The sequence below is a fragment of the Neofelis nebulosa genome, chromosome 12, assembly GCF_028018385.1.
Source record: "Neofelis nebulosa isolate mNeoNeb1 chromosome 12, mNeoNeb1.pri, whole genome shotgun sequence".
NCBI classification, from domain to species: domain Eukaryota; kingdom Metazoa; phylum Chordata; class Mammalia; order Carnivora; family Felidae; genus Neofelis; species Neofelis nebulosa.
The window spans coordinates 94,091,798-94,111,994 of NC_080793.1; the positions used below are offsets into that span (position 1 = coordinate 94,091,798).

The 20,197-nt window shown below is 52.6% G+C and overlaps 1 protein-coding gene across 2 annotated transcripts in view; it reads right to left on the minus strand.

The window, feature by feature from the left end:
• Positions 1-20,197, minus strand: part of FAM120A (family with sequence similarity 120 member A) — a 96,644-nt gene that overhangs the window by 45,020 nt on the left and 31,427 nt on the right. For both annotated transcript variants that reach the window (XM_058695946.1, XM_058695945.1), the window contains exons 4-7: positions 15,433-15,561; positions 14,805-14,901; positions 3,260-3,357; positions 2,754-3,034 (exon numbers count right to left, since the gene is read on the minus strand). In XM_058695946.1, coding sequence (XP_058551929.1) covers positions 2,754-3,034; positions 3,260-3,357; positions 14,805-14,901; positions 15,433-15,561 — 605 coding nt within the window. The remainder of the gene's footprint in view (positions 1-2,753; positions 3,035-3,259; positions 3,358-14,804; positions 14,902-15,432; positions 15,562-20,197) is intronic.

A 20,197-nucleotide genomic window follows, 5' to 3' on the forward strand; every position in this document is an offset into this window, starting at 1 on the left:
CAATTCCCCTTGGCCCGGGGCTCCGCAGGCACCTGTGACAACAATGGCCCCTCCGCCTCCAGGGCCAAGATTGCCACCGAGGTATGCAAGCAGGGGGATAAGGGGCGGGCCTGCTGAGCATGCGTGGTTCACGTGCCACCGTGTGAACCTGAGCGGTGGCCGTGAGCGCACCCACCTGCAGTGCTCATGGCGCACCTCATGTCCTCCTCGTGGCAGGGAGCTGTGCCCCCCGGACATGCCAGGAGAGCCTCTCCATCTGCCGAAGCCTTGCATCCCCTGAACTTTATCTTTCAAAATAAACGTTTGCTAACTTTATAGGTTACACAAAAAAATACCTCGTTATGTTTTAACATTCCTTTTTTTCTTCTTTGGTGAGGGTGAACATCTTTTATGCTTCCTGATCACCTGTGTTTCTTCTGTGAACTGCATGTTATATTCTTTGCTACTTGAAATACTTGTCTTTTTCATTTGTAGCATGCTTTGGGGGAGGGGACAGGTCGATTTGCTTTTGTTCAGTAGTAGTGGTCCCTGTCACCTATCAGCACCATCCATTAGAAACATGCCAACAGCTGCCATGTTCCCGTCGCATAGCAAGTGCTCAGTGCCCTTTGGCTTAATGTACTTCCTTCCCTGAAGACCATCCCAACAACAGATCCAAGTCCAGAGGTCCCAATTCAAGTCCAAACCAAAGCAAGTCATGACCTCCCACTCCTACCAAGATTTTGAGCCAGAATAGAGACACCCTATTGTGCTCGTGGCCAGTGCACACAACACACAACACGCTCAGGCTGGAGAGCTCACGCTGGAGACCAGGAATGCGGGCCAGGGACGTTTGTGAGGGCTGCCCCAGGTCCTGCTCTGCCTGGCGTCTGGCCCCAAAGCCTCGGGCACAACTGCCATCCCCCTCCTCTCCCTCCCTCCCTCCTCCTCTCTGTTTTAACATGTCTGCTGATCACGATAAACAGGGAGGCGAAGCAGATTCAAGAAAACTCAAGTGTGACAGGCCGACAAGGCCTCCCAATGTCTGCATTTGAGGCTGAGGATGCTTGCCCCAGACACGAAGCCCCTTCTAGCAGCTCCCCCAAAGAGCACCATGAAAGCACAGGGTAGGGCCAGACAAGTGACACAGTCAGGGTAGAGCTGAGGGCCCTCCAGCAAGTATCCCCCTCATCTCCCAGCCCCATGAGGCGGCTGGCCACACTTGTGGGGGACCCCGCAGGTGGCCCAGGCACACACCCTCCTGCTTTGGGCCTTGCTCCCAGCCATCTAGAAAGCATGTCTCTCACTAGACCAAATCTGTACCAGTTATTAACAGAGAACTCAGTGCCTTAGAATTTCAGTGCGGAAGGGCTTCTGAGACTTGACCAGCTGTTCTCATTTGCACACACACGATCCCAGGCCCCGGCCCAGTCACAGTCTCCACTATACGCCCTTTCCAGAAAGTTAACTGGGAAAAATGAATGCAAAGTCCAGCTTAATACTTCACGTCGGGATTTCAGAACCGCATGGACTTATGCACCACTGCTCCACGGAGCACACAGCCCCTGCATGGCAGCAAAGCCCTCGGTAACTCCTGCCTGAGGTCAGGGGACACTTGCATCCACTCTACAGATGGAGGAAAGAACAAGAGAGGGGACGTCTAGCCTCAGCCTTCAGGCCTAGTGCGAATTTGCAGAAGACGAGAAACCATCTCCATGGATGGAGGGCCAAGGGGCCCTGGATGTCCAGCCATGAGCCAGAGTGCAGTGAAGAAGAGGAGATGAAGAAATAAGAAAGGCCTTCCTTTCCTCTCCTTTCCCCTTTTCTTCCCTGTTTGTGAGTCAGGTTTCTTAAAACTCAAGAGTTTTTAGGAAGAGAGGGAAGATAGCGCACTGAAAACTTTCTTGATCAGACTCTAACAAGTTACGTATTTAAAAATTCATTTACTCAGGGACACACATTTAAAACACTCCTCTCTACTGGGGAGCCTGGGTGGCTCAGTCAGTTTAACATCTAACTCCCGATTTCAGCTCTGTCATGATCCCAGAGTTGTGGGATTGAGCCCCACATGTGACTCTGTGGTGACAGTGCAGAGCCTGCTAGAGATGCTCTATCTCCCTCTCTCTCTGCCCCTTCCCCCACCTGCTCTCATTCTCACTCTCTCTCTCTCTCAAAAATAAACTTAAGAAAAAAAAAACAACTCCCCTCCAGCAATGACTCCAACACGGACTGCACCTTTCTCTGGTTCCAGTCAGGTGAACAGCATGATTTAAGGAACAGTCTACGAGCTGCTGAGCTGAGATCTGAATTGCTAGATTCAATTCAGGAGGGAAGGAAATTCAAGGTCCCCTCAATCCAGGAGCGAAGACTAGAAGCCACCAGCGTCTAACTTGAAATGCTTCTCGGGGGTGAGACTGGTGTCCCCCAGGCCAGGGAACAGGAAGAGTCAGCAGCACTTTACCAGATAACTCACCACGTCTAAGGGGTCACACGAATCAATTTTCCTAAACCTCCACTGAGGCAGAGGAGTGGCCCGAGGCCGCAGCTGACGAGCACAGACTTCCAGCCTGTGAAGCCTCAAGGAAGCGTCTGACTGCCCCTCGCCCATGTCCAAGAAGCCCAACCCGTGCACAGTGACATCACCTTCCTGCAACAAACAACACCCCCACGCCTCCATGCACAGCTCTCGACCGCCCCAGAGCCCAGGTTGCCTGATGCGCCTGACACAGCCAACCGACCCCGGGGAAGCCACAGCTGCTCCACAACCCACTCACTTTGCAGCCGCTCCACTGCCTTCATCGTTGTCGGAAGACGATGACGTAGAAGACCCTGGAAAGTAGGCTGAATCCACGTGGTTGGGGCTGCCGCCTGGAGCTGGGTGGATCGGGGACGACCGTTCATACAGCGGGGTATGCTTTCCTTCGTGAGGAATGTTGCTGTAGGTGCTGTGCTCGGTCAGACTCTTCCCACTCGTTTCCAACGTGAGGGCCGGCTCAGCGAGGCTGTACGGGTGTGGACCCTGGCCCGCGGCACCTGGGCTGGGCACCTGCGGGGCCTGAAAGAGAGGGCAGAGGTCACGCGCGCACTCCGGTCAGCACTTCCTGGTCTTGGCTAAGCTTTAATTCAACGAACACTGGCACTTGCTCCACAGAGCAGCTTGACAGCTTCAGAAATGATCTTAGTTTTCGCGAAAATCGGATGCCTGTGCAGCTTCCAAGGGCAGCAGCCCCCAAGGCAGGCAGGTTGGGAGCAGGAAGTGGGAGGTGGGAGGAGGACTCACCACAGGCTTTGCTTGCAGAGAGGTCTGCGGAATGTTGAGCATCTGGGGGGGGACATACGGTGGCACTATCCCAGGCATTCCGAACGGATTTGGTCTGGCTGTTCCGTCGACAAGGAAAGAAAACGACGCAGCTGTTAGCAGAGCACGAGCTCAGGACACCAGAGTGGCAAGCACATGTCCCCATCTGCCCTGTCCCTCCTCAGGGGATAACACAACACTGATCCCACTTCCCAAACACCTTTGGAAATTCATGTTTAACATTAAAACACAGTTAATTTTACGGTGATCAACATTGCAGACTGAAGCTAGGATTTTAACTTGCAGGCATCCGGACCACCCCCCCTCCTCCCCTTGCCGGCTTCTCAAAGCCCTAAGACTACAGGCTCCGAAGGGACACAGTGGGGACAGACCCTTCCCCTCACGTCTGTGAGGCAATGGAATCTTCCTATTGAGACTAAAATTCAGTTTTCAGCTATTGACAAGCTTCTTGATACAAACGGTGAAATATGGCAGGTGCTGCCCCTATACTTAGTTTGCAGCCGTTAGGCAAAACCACAACCAGGCCGCACGCTTCACATACATCATGGACCGGACTTGGGATCTGTGCTCTCAGAACGTGACTTTATACACCTGTCCTACGGACGCCGCACTCACTCTGCCACCCCTCGTGCCGACCGTGCCAGCACAGCCCCGAGCACAAGCGTGCGGAGACATGGCTGTGGACACACGCAGGACCAGGCCCCACATCAGACGGGAGGCAGGACGATCAGCTGGGCCCACGGGCCCACACACCTGCATGCCCACGACCTCGGTCTCCCAGAGCCTGAGAGGGCACCATCGGCCAGCATGACACATGGTGACCAACGTGTGTTGACGGGGCCCGTGGCCTCAACATCAGAACACTTCCAAATACCATAAACTACTTAGCAATGTCATAAAAATGAGAAGACACCCTTCAAGGCTCTGCTCCCCCGCACAAGCCAGGGATGGGGTGCCTATGAAGTCAGGCCTCAGGCACCTGAGCCCTGAGTGTCCCCACAGCCCAAACAGTGGAGACAGACAGCAGACACGGGGCCCTCAGGCTACACCATCTCCTCCTTAAGCTTTGTTTGGAAACCCAACAAAACCAAGCCTAGAGACCCCTGGACGCCAACATCCTTTACCAGGTAGAGCATTCCTCCAACTTCAGAATCTGGGCGACACCAGGAAAACCAGCAGCCCACAAACCCTACCTCTCCCTGCCCCCCCCCCCCCCCGCCAACTCTCTGAGACACGTTTAAATGAATATAAGAACGAACGAGCATCCCTAAACCCAAGCCCTCCCTCCCATTCTCTGAACTCCCCCCAGTGCCTAACCGGGGCTCCCAGAACCACCTGGTGCAGGCAGCACCGGACGGTGACTAACTTCTCCCCCCGACGGTACCCACGCACCCAGAGGCCACGGTCACGGTCCAATGCGAGGGCCCATCTCCGAGTGCCTAGCCCATGGCCTGCTGGGAGGGAAGCTCGAGATGTCACTTCCACAACTGCAGGGCAACTAGCTGAGAGTGATGGTGCCGGCACATGTGCTATCACTCACACACTCACCACACACGCACACTTGCCACATGCACACTTGCCACACACACACACTTGCCACACACACACACACACACACACACCCGTGTGGTCACCACACACCACACACACATTCACCACACACACACTCGTACCACACACATGTACTCACCACACATGCACTCACCATGCACACTCACACGCCACACATACACACTCACATACACAGCACACTCACCACACACACACACACACACACCATGCATGGTCACCACTCACAAACTCCCCACACATGCACTGACACCACACATACATTCACCACACTCATCACACACATGCACTTGCACTCACCACACACACACTCACCACACAGCACATTCACACATATGCACTCACCACACGCACACAACCACACTCACACACTCCCCACATGCACTCACTCACCAAACACACATTCACCACATGCGCTTACACCCATCACACAGCACTCACCAAAACATGCACCTGCACTCACACTTACCACACATACAGCACACTCACCACACACACTCACCACACCCCAGTACACTCTACATGCATGCACACCAACACCACACACACACACACTCACCACACACGCACACACACATTCACCACAGAGCACACTCCCCACACACGCATGCTCACCACACATACATGTGCACGTGCACACATTTTTGCCACACACACACTTATGCACAGGCACACACATTCACCACACATACACTCACTCTCCCCACATACACACACACGTTCAATGCAAACACATGCACATTCACTCACTTCACATACACTCACATGCACACGTTCACATTCACCACACACAAACGCCCTTACCCTATATACATGTGCCTGCACTCACACACGTCCACCACACGTGCATATACATACGCACATTCACCGTACACGCATACGCACTCACCCTACATACATGCACGTGTTCATCACAAATACATGCACCCTCACCCATACACACACCCCACATGCATGCACACACACACATTCGCTGCACAGACATGTACACGCACTCACTCCAAATACACACACATGCACATGCATGTTCACCCCACATACACATATGCACATGCAAGCATACGAGGAGACACTTCTGATCAAACAGTTCCGACCCAGGAGATTAGAGCCTCAAAGTCTGAGACTCACAATGCTGTAACTGGTTAAGTCCCTTCTCAGGTGATTCTGAATTGTGGCCAAATTCGGTTGCAAAGAACACTATGAACTCCATTCGAGCTCTAACACTACACCCCAAATCACTGTGAGAAGTGCAATTTACTGCCTCCTGTGGCTGACCTGCTCCACGAAACTTCTGAGAAAGCACGCGGAACATCGGCCATGCCAATACACAGCAGCATTCAAGGGAAGGGGACCCTTTTGTTTCCCTAAAATTTTGACCATCATGCGCTACAAACTTCCTGAAAAGCACAGACTTTCCCTAAAAACAAACCATAACTTAAGAACAAAGATTTCCAAAGAAAGAACATTTTCTAAAATCATACTGAAGTCACTGACTTCCAATAAACCTTTGAGAACCTGCAAAGTGAGCTACTAATCTCTCAGAACCCAGTCTAATAAGTGAATTAACCTGTCTACACTTCTCTGAAGGCTGGAGAACTGCCCGATAAGCCAGGCCTGCCTCTGCGCGCGGCATGCCTCCCTGTGTACCAGTTCTCAGTGCCCTCGCACCACTAAGCGGAGCACTGTGTGCTGCGTGACAAGGACGCCTCTCAGGACTGACCCCGGCTACGCATGGGGGTCCTTGTTCTCCTGTCACAGACGCTCTATCAAGAGAAGCTGTTGTTAGCAGACTACACAGACTGAGAGAGGCACGTGAAAAAGGCATTTAGTCGCCGTATGAAAAATGTTCTCATGATGAAAACAATGTTTAGAGACTTCTTTGCAAATGATGAGGAAAACACACACGGCGGCCGGACAGCGTGCCATGGGAGCCACCCGGGATGACATGCTGCCAGCAACCCCCGCCCCTCCCCCCCCCCCCCCCCCCCCCCAGCGGCCTCTAAAGACCACACACATCTTGGAAGGAACGGTGTCGACCGGGAGGCTCTGCCGGGAACCAGCTAGCCCGGCCAGCCAGCACGGACTTGACCACCAGGCACGTTACCACAGAGAAGCCACGCTAGCCAAAACCAACAAGAGTGACGAAGTAACGAATTTTTAAATTCTCTAATGCCGATGAGCGCGATGCACGATTTTCAGGTGTGGCATAAAAAACACAGATTTGAAAATTCAGATTCAAAGAGTAAGTCAATATGTTCCCTGTCACCAATACTAGGTTTCAAGACCTACAAAAAAGGTCAAATTTCCCAACGCCATTAACTGTATTCAAAGGGATGTATTTACTCAATAGTGATATTCTACAGAAGTTAAGACATAAAGCCACATGAAGGAGAATTTTGTGTAACTTATTTCCATCCTCTTCCAGATGAGTAACCTCTGGAAGGCAGGCCCCACGGGCCAAAGACCGGCGTGAAGGCAGAGGCGGGAGGGGCCAAACGCTGTCAGTTTCCAGAAGCACCAGCTCCCAGAACTCAGGGCGGCTGGGGCAGCTGACACCAGGCAAGGCCTTCCCGAGAGGAGCCAGAGGCTGTCACCCGGAGAGAAGCAGGCTCCGCACAGCTCTGCTAATAAAAGCGAGCGGGCACCTGAAAGAACCAGGGACCCCGGGGAAGCCACTCGGGCCAGCAGGAGCCCCAAACTCCAGGAACGCGAGCGGTTCCCCAGGATGAGGGCTGCCTTCCTGACCACGGCACTGTGGGCACAGAGCTCCCAGGGCCAGGAGCCACCGGGGTGCTCACCCAGCACCTCCACCACTGCCGAGTCTGGGCAGCACACGTGGACCTCACGGGGTGCAGCATTGCCAAAGCTCACGCGGTGCCCGAGTCTTCAAGAGCAGGGGTCTCACGAGTGATGGACGTGTCCTGAGTCATATCCAAATCTGTCTAGCCCCTGGCCCTCTCCCTCTGAGGGGGAATGGCAGCGCCCCGCAGCAAAGAACGCCGTGCATGTGGGCCGACGGAGACGGGGGCAGGAAGGCACACCATCCACGTGGCTGTGTGAGCCCGACAGAACAAGCCAGTCTCTGTCCACTGCGGACTGGACAGGCCGTGCCCTCCTGTCACCGCGCCCTGAGAAGCCACCAGGAGACCCCACGGCAAGCGGGTCCACCTCCCAAAGACACCTTGCCGAGTGGCTGCTAAAGGCAGATGCGGTTTCAGTTCCTAAAAAATGACTGGTTTTCAGGTTTTTAAAAAAAAATGACCTTTCAAAAAGACATGAGACCAGATGGCCTGTATCACTTCATAGCACATGGACTAAAATAAACTCACAAAAATCTGAATGAAAGGTCCTGGGAAAACACTGTGAGTCTGAGGACGACGCTCAAGACTCGAAAGGGAGGAAGAGTAAGCAGACCTTCCGTTCCACACGAGACACCACGGTTCTCTGTGGCAGAATGCGCTGTCAGACCCCTGGGGGCTTGACGTTAATACCGTGCACACCGGCTTTTAAAAGATAAAAACAGATGAACATGGACACATCGCCAAAAATAGCAAGGGCAGAATGACACGTACAATACGGCATGTGATTACAGATCAACACCACCATTTGTTACTCCATATGTATGAGGAAGGAAAATATAAAAACCTGCTTGAGGTAGATAGATGTGACTTCCAGAAAAGCCTAATAATGTATTTCTTTAAAGAAAGATGTGAAACAAACTTTACCATCTGTTAAAGCCGTTCAGTGGGCACACAGCTGCTCATGACGCGGCCCTCTGTATTACTGTCACATTTAGTCTTTCCGTAACAAAAAAGCTTAAGCAAAGACCACAGGAATGGTGGCTTTGGTAAGAACTATATGACTATCACGTAAATGTTTTTTAAATGCCAAATTTCAAAAACTTACTAGTAAAGTAGAGCAACAGTACAGTGTGGAACATCTGGGGATGCTAAAAAGTGATCGTTACGAAAGCACAACGCTGGAAGTGCTCCAGGGGACACGCACAGGCAGCAGCCAGGATGGCGCAGTACCTGCCCCGCGGGACCAAGGCAGACCTCCATACGGTGATTGGGGCGATGGGCCTGAGCCACGCACCGCCAACTGGCAGCAGGCAGGTCGTCTATAGTGTGTAGGGCCGTCCCGCATGGCCCCGAGGCCCAGGGGTGAGCGCAGTGGCAGGCCAGCCAAGGTGGCATCGGACAGGGCAGGACAGGGCAGAACGGGGCAGCGTGGGCTCCTCACTCGCACTCGCCCCACTGGCACAGGTGAAGATGCCATCACTCTCTGCTCCTAGCAGGTCGCGTGACCATTGCATCTGTGTGGTCATGCCTGGGCGACCCTGCTTTCCTAGAGATGGACCTGCCTTATCAGCTGAAGCCCTGTGGGGACCACATCCTTCTACTCACAGTGTCTCCGTTTCTGGGGTGACATCTGCTGACCCTGCCCCGACGTGTTGGGAGGGATGTTGTGTGGAGGTAGAGCTGTATTTACAAAGAGACTGTTAACACAGAAAGCCCAGCGCCACTTGATGGGACAGTCTGATGACGTCACCGACCAGCCCTCGTCTCCCTCACATTTGCACACGCACCTTCTCGAGCCCCGGCCCCCAGACGCCAACATCAAGTCCCCCTCCTCCCAGGTGAGACAGCACGCAGGTATGCTGTCCTGCAGACCCGTCACCGGCCATCAACAGCCTGCGGCCGGTCTGGTGGAAGGAGGCCAGCAAGGACGTGGGCACCCAGAGGTCTCGGCTTCCTGGTGGCAGCTCCCGTCCCGGCACAGCCCCGGGAGACCGCCTCTGACAGGCCGGCACAGTCCTGCTCTGGCAGGCTCCCCTGGCCTGTAGGCTCTGGGGCCGGTGACTTGCGAAGCCCTCTGAGATCCCCGACTTCCCTGCCACAGCCCCCACGCGTGCACCAGGTGCCACGAGACCCCCACTTCTGACAGTGCAAGCCCCCTCAATCCCCTCCCATTCCGAGCCCTACCCTTTACTAGGCCTGGGGGGTGGGCCGCTCCCGCCGCCTACCCCACCCTCTTCCACACCCCTCAGGGTGGTAGCAGCAGGTTTGTCCTCCGATTCCCTGCACCTTGCTGAGGGCCACACACACCTGGGGGAGCCCCGGGAGCCTCCTCCTCACCTCCGACCACACAAGTTCCTGCCACACTGCTCCCATCTCCTACGAGCCGACATTACTCCTGGCTCCACCTGTGCTCCCTGACCCGGGCCACTCCACCCACGGAGCCCCCCAGGGAAGCCTGCCTTCTTCCACGTCTCCACTTAGCACTCGGGGGACACACGATAAAGCAAAGAGAACCACTGATACAAAATTAGGAGAGCTGGTGGGCAGGGAACCTGATGGGGAGACGGGGAGGGGCTGTCGGGAACATTCCCCTGAAGTTGGTTTTGACTGTACACCCACGCCTGTACACACACACACACAGGGGTGTGTGACAGTTACAAAGCAACTTGTAACAACCCGTTCCCTCTTTCACTGCCCCTACGGTAAGTCTAAAGCCTGGGCCGTGCTGGGACCCAACTGTACCCCTGCCCCTGCCGTGTCCTCCCCTCGCCGCCACCTGGGCTCCTTGCACACCCAGTGCCTCCACCTCAGGGCCGGCGCACACGCATCTCCTCCATCTCCTCTGAGGGAAGAGACTTCCTCCCCATTATCACCATGCTCAACTCCTCCTCTACTTTCAAACCTCAGCTCAAACACTAGTTCCACAAGCAGAACAGGGCCTGACTTCATCAGCATCAGTTCAGTCTGAACCACCTGCTCACATGCCATGGGAGCCGCATCTCACTCACGTGCAAGGAAGGGCCCGGACCGCATGCCTGCGCGGCCACGCTGCCCAGCACCCGGCAAGTGCTGGCATGGGCCAGATGCATCAAGGAGATTTTTCTCAATTAAAAGACATTATTTTTTTTTAGCAGCTTTAGGTGTAAGGAAAACTCAGGGAAGAAACACACACCGTACACCTTGCTAGTCAGTGTGACACAGCAGTCATCGCGGATGACCCCATTTTGACACACCGTGCTTATTGACTAGAGCCCACATTTTACGTTAGGGTTCCCTCTACGTGTTCATTCTATGGGCTGGACAAACGTACACGGACATACATCCACCCCTACAATGTCACACATGATAGTCTCACGCCCTAAAATCCTATCATCCCCCTGTTCATCCCTCCATGGACTTTTTACTGTCTCCACAGTTCTGCCTTTTCCAGAATGTCACACAGGTGGAATCCTTTTCAGATCAGCTTCTTTCACCTCGTGAATGCAATCAAGGTTCACCCACGTCTCTCTGACTTGATAACCCGTTTTCTTTTGCACTGAAGAACATTCCATTGCCTGGAGGGCCTACCATTTATTTACTCGTTGACCTGCTGAAGGACACCTTGGCTACTTCCAAGTCATGGCATTATGAGTGCAGCTGCCGTACACATCGTGTGCAGAGTTTTGTGTGGACATAAGCTTTTAATTCCTCTGGGTAAATACCAAAGAGCGTGACTGCTGGAACCTTATGGTAAGAGGATGAGCAGTTTCCCAAGAAACCATCACGTGGCCATCCACGGTGGCCGGTCTGCGTTCCCGGCAGCTGTGACCAGGCGCTCCTGCCGCGCCGCCTCCTCACCAGCACGTGGTGCTGTCGGTGCTCCAGACCTCGGCGGTTGTGAAGAATGTGCAGCAGGAGCTCATCGACGTTTCACGGGGGAGGCCAGGAAGACAACACACATGTATCTTCAGACTCACTGGGCCTCGGTTTCACTCACATAGCTCTGAACAAACACACCAGGATCGCTAGAGCCTACAACATCTCCATTCACAGACCTGAGGTGGGTGGGCCTCTAGCAGCTCTGTCGTTTTTTTTCAAAAATTCCAGCAATGATTCTGAAGCACAGCCAGGGTCTAAGGAGTATGGTTCATCCAGGAACCACACACGCTGCTGCCAACTCCATTCTGACATGTCTTACGTGCGCCTACATTCAGACTGGGGACTCTGGTGGACGTGGCAGGCACCGTGTGCTGGGGCGGAAAGCACAAAACATAACCATCTCTAGGTCCCCGGTCCCAATACCGTGTTTCTGACAAATAAATTCCCACAAAATAAATACTAATTTCACCTGTAACTGATTTTAAAAACCCACCTAAGAACAGATAGTTTCTGGGGGCCCACTCTACAGTGACAGTATGGACTGGATCCATCTTTCACCCTGAAAAGGACCACACACTGTGCAAACCAGGCCTCCCAGCCCCATGGGGCAACGGGGCAGGTGAGTGTGCATCTCCCCCTGTAAACTCCACACCCTTGGCCCCTGTGTGGAGAGCAGAGGCTTCCTCGATGCTGCAGAGGACCGGGGCTCAGAAGAAGATGCCTGAACCCGGCAGCCCTGCCCAGCACTGGTCCACCTGACCTGGGCCGGACTAGGGAGGTTTTCCTTTGGAAGACACAGGTTCCTGAGGCCCAGTGAAGACCCGGATATCGCAGTTCTGAGGTAGAACCTCGATTCCAACCAGGTTGAGAAAGCTCTGGTTAGAGCCAACTCTCCCCATCTTCACTCCCAACAGCCTCCAAGGGCTAGCATGATGCTTAGAAGATCTATAAAGCTATACATATTCCTGTTTCTAAAATGATTAATACAGACAGGTTCTAATGAATGAGAAAGTTACCTTCCAACAGTGGTCGTTGAAAATTCTGAATGTGTCTTCCTAGACAATAATGTAAAGGACCAAGGTCAAAAAAGACCATTTCGGATCTGTCTACTGCTTACAAAAACATTTTTATGGAAAATATGTGTTGGGTTCTACCTTGAGTTGCAGAGAAAGCCTCTCCCCAGTTCCAAGTTGCTCCTTCTAGGCTCTCCGTTCCCTGCTCAGTGCCATAGCGGGAACCTAACAGCACTTAACAGGCAAAAGGCACTATCTTCACATTACTGTTTCTTTACATTTGTCAGAAAAAAAACAGGCAATTTCGCATGACTTGGTTTCTGCTGGCTCCAAATTGTGTATGCAACCTGAAATGCACCTTCCTTGCCCAGTCTTGCCCTGACTTCTGTCCTGGGTCACCACACACTTCAGGCCACACTCCTGCCACCCCACACTCTCCACTGCCCCAAACCCCTGCCCCATGGCTGAGGTCTCTGCCACAGTCAGAAGCGCCAGGAGACGCTGCAGAGAAGGCTTGTACGGCTGGTTACTGCCCACATTGACCTGCTGGAAAATATCGCCCCAAACACTCAAATTCTTCACCAGTCCACCACCGCTCTCCAAAACCCACTGAGAGGAAGTGAAACTAAATTCCGGGAGTGTCACCTTCATCCGTAAAATGCTTACCTCACGTGGTGTCTGATGACTTAAGAACATGAAAGCACTTCATATGACACTACAAGTTTTTCAGCAGCACAAACTTAAAAGCAAATTTAAAGCCCATCCTGTCTTTCTGCACACTGCCAACCCTGTTAGCAGCTCAGACCAGCGCCAACTAGTACCTTTTTCTCCGTCCTGCCTCCCCCTCCTGAATCAACGTTCTAGTCCCAGGCGCACTGCAGCGACCATTTCGACTACCATGCCACACGAGGACCAGGCGTCAGGGCAGACACACAAGGGGCAAGGACACCCTTCTGCGAGCTCCTCCTCAGCTCTGTGGCTGCAGACCGCTCCTTGTCTTCTCTAGACCCCCTCCCCCTGAGAACAGTGTCACAGAGCATGTCATGTATATTTTCCATGTTAACATGCATCCAGGCAGCCATCTCCGTAACCAGGAAGCCTGAGGCCAGAGGCCGTGGAGTCAGAATGTTCGCCCCTGGCGTCAGACCCTGCCTGTCACCTGTCCCAGCGGTGTCCACGGCCCCATGTGACCTTGCCCCACCATGTCACCCTCTGTCCAGCAGAGTGACCCCAAACCATGGTCCTCTCACTGTCCTGGTTCAACAGCTCTTCCTGGATTAAATCACTCAGTCAAATACCTTCCTACAGGAACAGGAGGGTAAAGGTGGCTGGTGGGGCCCTGGCTGCCCCCGACCCGACACTGCTAGGGGAGGGGCAGGAGCCGGTGCGCAGAGAGTTAAAGCAAGGTGCTGAGACATAATGGCTGGTAGCTGATGGCCTTGGACAGTGACACTCAGAAATTGCAATGTCCCAGGCACAGGAAGACAAGCCCCGCCCTACGTGGGTCACAGCAGACAGGCCAGCAGAAGAGCCAATGCCACCCCCCCCTCCTCAGCCACTCGGCACCCTAGAGACTGCCACCAGCAGCCAGCACTCACCTGTGACCTATGGGCCCCCCATGCACACTGCTGCAGCGCTATGCCTAAGCAAGCCAACAAACGTACCACATAAAGAACAATTATCTGGGACATTCTGACTCTGGGATTAATCTTTTGAAACCAGTAAACAGTGGAGCTTGCTAACCACCCCAGGAACTGGAGGCAAACAGCACAATCTCTCAGAGCTCCATGGCTCTGGGCCCAGAGAAAGGCCATTGGACTCAGGAAGGAGTCCGGCAGGTCCACTCGGCTTCATAGCCTCCCATGACAGCATTACTCCCAAGCAGGCTCAGGCAAATGGCTTATAATTATTTTTATTGCCCGATTTCAAATCTGAGTCAAATTTGGTCTTTCACAAAAAAACAAAAAAACCTAGGCAACAAAACAGAAAACAGCCATCCGCTTTGCTGAAGTGGCCCAGAGGGCATCCCCGCAGAGCACGCCTGGACACCCCCCGGCCCACCCCTACTCCCAGGTCCGTTTCTCCTGCTCCTCAATCCTTGCAGGGGCTCCTGCAGAGTCTCCCCAGGGGCCTCGGCTCTATGCGTCCCTGTAACTGTGGATGCCTCACTTCACCTGAAGAAACCTCCAAGACTACTGGGCCAACATTTAAATCTCTTCGATGACTGCATGTCAGCAACCCTCACAGAGGCTTTGATTTACTTACCTAAGTAATGTGGTGGGTGAAATGCCATAGGCTTACTAGTCGCTGAGTAATATCCAATTGCTCTCTTAAATCGAATAACTTTGTCATCTGTTCTAGACTGAAATAAACGTAGGAAAACCTTTGTAAATCACATGCCACTGGTCGTGTGCACGAACATACTTTCACAATTCAGCACATGTGTCATAACCTGCAGCTTTCAAGTTACTAACAGATTAGAATAACGTTAAAATCTTCCTGGAAAATCAATGAATCAAACGCTACTCAGACTGACTCCTGGCACGCAGTCAGGAGAGCCGGGTCTGCAACGCAGCCCGCGGGGTCCCAGGCTTCCCCTGCTGCCGGGAGAGGGTTTCCTTCCCATCTCCCGCAAATGGGGCAGTGGTTTCACCTTTCCAGAGAGGCAGGGAGTTCACACCAACCTCACGTCTTCTATTTACCCTGACCCACTCACATTCCTTTCCAGAAAAAGGTGGAAGAAATCCCTGACCATCGCCCGAAAGGATGGACAAGTCATGTCCTCACTTCTACTCAGCCCACGTGACAGGTCTGTCTTCTTAGGAGAAAGGTCCTGATCATGGTGAAGAATCTGGGAGCAGCAGACCTCACAGGCATCCTCCCAAGCCCGTACCTGAGAATGCTGGAACACATCTTTAGCTACGGCATCCAAGTCTGAGGGGTCCTGGATGTTGCGGACGTAGTCGGCCACAGCCTTGATTACCACATCGCAGGGCGGCAGGACTAGCTGGTGAGCCCGGACCTGAGAAATAAGCACACGGGTCAGCACATGAATCCCACATGCAGGGCCCGGAAGCTGCAGGCAGCGCTTCCTTACACAGCCGCTCATTACCCTGCTGTGAGTCTCGGCCCGAAGACTGGTGCAGGAACTATTAAATACAAGCCAGCCACTTCCACCCAGCAAGGCCACACGGAGCCTGGCAGCCATGTGTTAACTCTGACATGTCTGCAGCCAGGCTCCCGTCAACTCCGAGCCCAGAACCCTGTGCCCCACCATAGTGAACATGCCGCGAGAGGCTGGGCTACAGACACTTCCGTTCTTCCTGCACGGCCAAAAGGAGGCAGTGCTGGGTGATCATAGCCCAGGTGCCAGAGCACCACAGAAAGGCAAGTCGGCTCTGAACGGGAGGGAAACGGTATCCCTGACTACCAATGCTGAGGGCCGCGTCTGGTAAAGACACACGGAGTAAGTGTCGGAATATTATATTATCCGAGAATAGCAGATTCTACAAAAACTAAACAGAATAAAAAAAAAAGGCTTTAGACTCTTTCGTGAAAACTAAAAAACTATGAAAAAACATCCAATTTCAGCTGTAACTACAGTAATGCCCTTCTCTACGAAATAAAGATGAATCAGGTACTAAGTATGTTTCTGGCAATTAAAACAAACCCGAACGACAGCATGAAAAAACCTTGATTTCCTATATGTAGCCACAAAGACCACAAAGGCCCCTAAAGACCCTGTGCCTCCAGAGCTGTACGCTCCTGCCCACCAGCATGGGACGGTCCAGGTAAGCCCAGCGTCACCACAGTCCTCTAGGGTGCACGGGGAGCAGGGCAGCTGGCCTCAGAGGTAAGAAGTGAGGAAGGGCCATGAGCCGTGGAGTGTGGTGGCTCCAGATGCTAGAAGAGGCAGGAAACACCCTTCCAGAGTTTCCAGAAGGAGTGTGGCCTGCTGACACCTTGATTGAGCCCAGTGAGACTGACTGTGAACCTCTGACCTTGAGCACCGTAAGATAACAAATCTGAGTTGTTTTAAGACACAACACACATAACACACAAAAGAAGAAAATCAGAAAACCTGAGCCTGAGCACATGACATGGAAGACCCACCAGAAAACCATTTACACTCTTAAGTCATCAAGAAAATTTTCAAGATGCACACACAACAATCACTCTCGTTTTACACAGACAACAGGTTTTCTGGAAGCACTGGTTGCCACGTCCGAGTCACGTTCTCAGGCCCCAGTGTGCCGGTCGTTAGTGCTCGTGAAGGCACATCCCAGCAGGAGGCCTGCAGAGAGCCACGCACACATCTGTGCACATAGATCACATGCTCAGTCCTAGAAACCCAGCACCCCATGAAAATGAAAGCCCACTGGCTCGCACATCCTCCACGGGGACGAACCCCAGAAACAGCACATCCCAGCCAGTCTGGGAGGAACACAAGTCCCGTCTGCTCTCCCACTGGCAGGGTGTATGGCTCCCCGGCGGGGCAGGAGCAAGGCCAGCTGGTGGCAGCCCAGGAGAGAAGAGTCAGAACAGAAGCCCCACGCTGTCCTCACGGAACATCCTCCCCTCGGTGAATGCACACGGAAACAGGGACAGCGATGCGGCGTGGGCCTGGCTGAGCAGGTGCGACCCAGCACGCTGAGACCCTACGATCAGACCACAATGGTAAGCTGGCTGTAGTGTGAGGATGTTACATACAGGACAGACCAATGACGACACGGTGAGAACAGAACGAATGTGATACAAAAGTGGACAAAATATGAAAAGGGCTAGCCCCACTTGGGGGAGGAGCACTTGGGCAGCACAGGCCAACTCTCCTCGGTGCACACCGTCTATCCCGCCTCAGTGAAGGGGACCATCTGTCACTGTTGCTCCTGTGGACCATCTCTGGTCTGCGCCCGCCCCCAAGGCTGCCTGAGGGGCAGGGAAGTCCCCACAACCCGGATGCCCTCACTCCAGCAGCCCCGGCCAGGCCCAGGGGATGGCATGATGTGCGCTCGGCTCAGGGCACACAATGGGGGACTCAGTGCACACGAGAAGCTTTAATTCGGGAAGAAAGAGCACACAAAACAACTTCTAAAACTCAGACGGAACTGTTATAACCTCAAAACATTGAATGAGAGATTATAGAATTCTCAGAAGGATTTACCACAGAATTCCTTTTAGTAGCAAGGTTCCTAGTACATTTAAATATGGATATATTTGCAAACATCCCATTCATTAAACTTCTAACACTCTTGACAATGTTTAATTTGTACTTTCCTTAAAAACCTTGCCATTGCGTTGGGGCACCTGGGTGGCTCAGTCAGTTGAGTGCCCAATTCTTGATTTCAGCTCAGATCATGGTCTCATGGTTTGTGGGTTCAATCCCCACGTCGGGCTCTGAGCTGACAGCATGGAGCCTGCTTGGAATGCTCTCTTTCCCTCTCTCCGCCCTTCCCTGGCTCAGGTGCATGCTTGCTCGCTCTCTCTCTCTCTCTCTCAAAAAAACATTTAAAAAGAAGAAGAAGAAGAAAATGAAGGGAAAAAAACCTTGCCGTGACACATATGGGAGAAATCACATGTTCCCACAGGCTGGAAAACTGAGTGCTAAGAGAACCAACCCAATGGAGAAAGAAAAAAGTCCCTGAAGAACCTGGCCACCCCAAATATGGCTCCCGGCTCTCTAGATCTATACATGCCACATGCACAAAGGGATCTCTGCAGACGCTCAGCTGGTAAAAAAATGCATCAGGACTTGCTGACCCTCAAAAAGCATCATCATTTTACATGGCTAAATCTTCCCAAAGATGCTGTAGAAGAGCATGCGGCTCCCCTATCAGTGCAGCAACTACAGGAGAGTTAGAGCAAGATGTCACTGCCAATCTTAAATCAAAATTAACACTCAAACCACACAAATGAAATGTTTGCTCCTTGGCGACAAGCTTCAAAATATTTTTAAAAAGTTTGTTTTAATGTTTATTCATTTTTGAGAGACAGAGAGTGAGCGGGGGAAGGGCAGAGAGAGAGAGGGAGACACAGAACTGGAGGCAGGCTCCAGGCTCTGAGCTGTCAGCACAGAGCCTGACGTAGGGCTCAAACTCCCAGATGGCGAGATCATGACCTGAGCTGAAGTCGGATGCTTAACTGAGCCACCCAGGCGCCCCTGGGCTTCAAAATATTTTAATGAAAGTCCCACTTCTCCTTTTTTTTTTCTTTTAATGTTTATTTATTTTTGAAAGAGAGAGAGAGAGAGAGAGAGAGAGTGCACGCACACAAGTGGGGGAGGGGCAGAGAGAGTGGGAGATAGAATCCGAAGGAGGCTCCAGGCGCCAAGCTGTCAGCAGACCGTGAGATCATGACCTGAGCCGAAGTTGGATGCTTAACTGACTGAGCCACCCAGCCGCCCCTCCTTTTTTCTTTTCTTTCAGCAGTTGTACTTTAACTTTAGCCCAAAGCTTAACATTAGGAAAAAAGACAAAAGTTAAATAAAATGCAATAGTATACCTAAATTAAAGTTGGAAACATGTACTTTCTGTGTCCAAGGATAGAAAGCAAATTCTGTTTAATTAAAAAGCAGGGGCCCCTGGGTGGCTCAGTTGGTTAAGCATAGCATTCTTGGTTTCGGCTCGGGTCATGATCTCAGGATTTGTGGATTCAAGCCCCATGCTGGGCTCTGTGCTGGCAGCACGGAACCTGCTTGGGATTCTTTCTCTCTCCCTTTCTCTCTGCCCCTCCCCTGCTCATACACTCTCTCTCTCTCTCTCAAAAAAAAAAAAAAAAAAAAAAAATTAAGAAAATTAAAAGTAATAATAATTTTAAAATAAATAAAAAGCAAACATCGGCGCAATCGGGTGACTGTCGGTTAAGCATCCAACTCTTGATTTTGGTTTCAGGTCATGATCTCAGAGTTTGTGAGTTAGAGCCCCATGTTGGGCTTTGTGCAGAGCCTGCTTGGGATTCTCTGTCTCCCTTGCTCTCTGCCCCTCCCCCACTCTCTTGCTCTCAATATAAATAAATAAATAAATATTTTTTTAAAAAGCAAACGTTTATGATTATACACTTTTTTACAGCACTTTGTAGTAATTTCAGTGATTGTCAGTTACTTGCTTTGCAAGCAAAGGAACAAAAATTTGGAGCTAGAAAAGACCTCCCAGAGCGGCTCCCTGCTTCCAGACAGGACAACCAGTGGTAAGCAGGCGCTGCTTGGTGGGAGCTGGCAGTCACCTCCACACAAATTCCCTCAGCCGAGGCCGCCTACACGGAGCCTCATCTTTCCCCCACGGGCCCGTTTCCTACTGTGCTGCTCTCTCCCGTGGGTCAGGACAGGTGGAGGGTGTGGAAGGCGCTCAGGAAGGCAGCTCGTTCACAGGCCCACAGGCCCGTGCCCCTGCTGGGGCTGCTCGGAATCCAGTGGTGTCAGCACAGGACACACCCACTGTGCAGGGACACAACCAAGTCCGCGGAAGCCCTCGCCACACGCCTCTCAGTGCAGCAAGCAGCGGCCGTCACAGGCAGCAATGGGCTCCGACTCTTGAGGGCCCCGATTCCCCCTCCCTATGGTACTAATCATTCAAGGGCCACAACCTGAGTTAGCATCTGGCACCGCGAGAAAACAATCTCTTCCCATCCCTAAAAAAGGAAATAACGAGGGTCCCACTACAGAA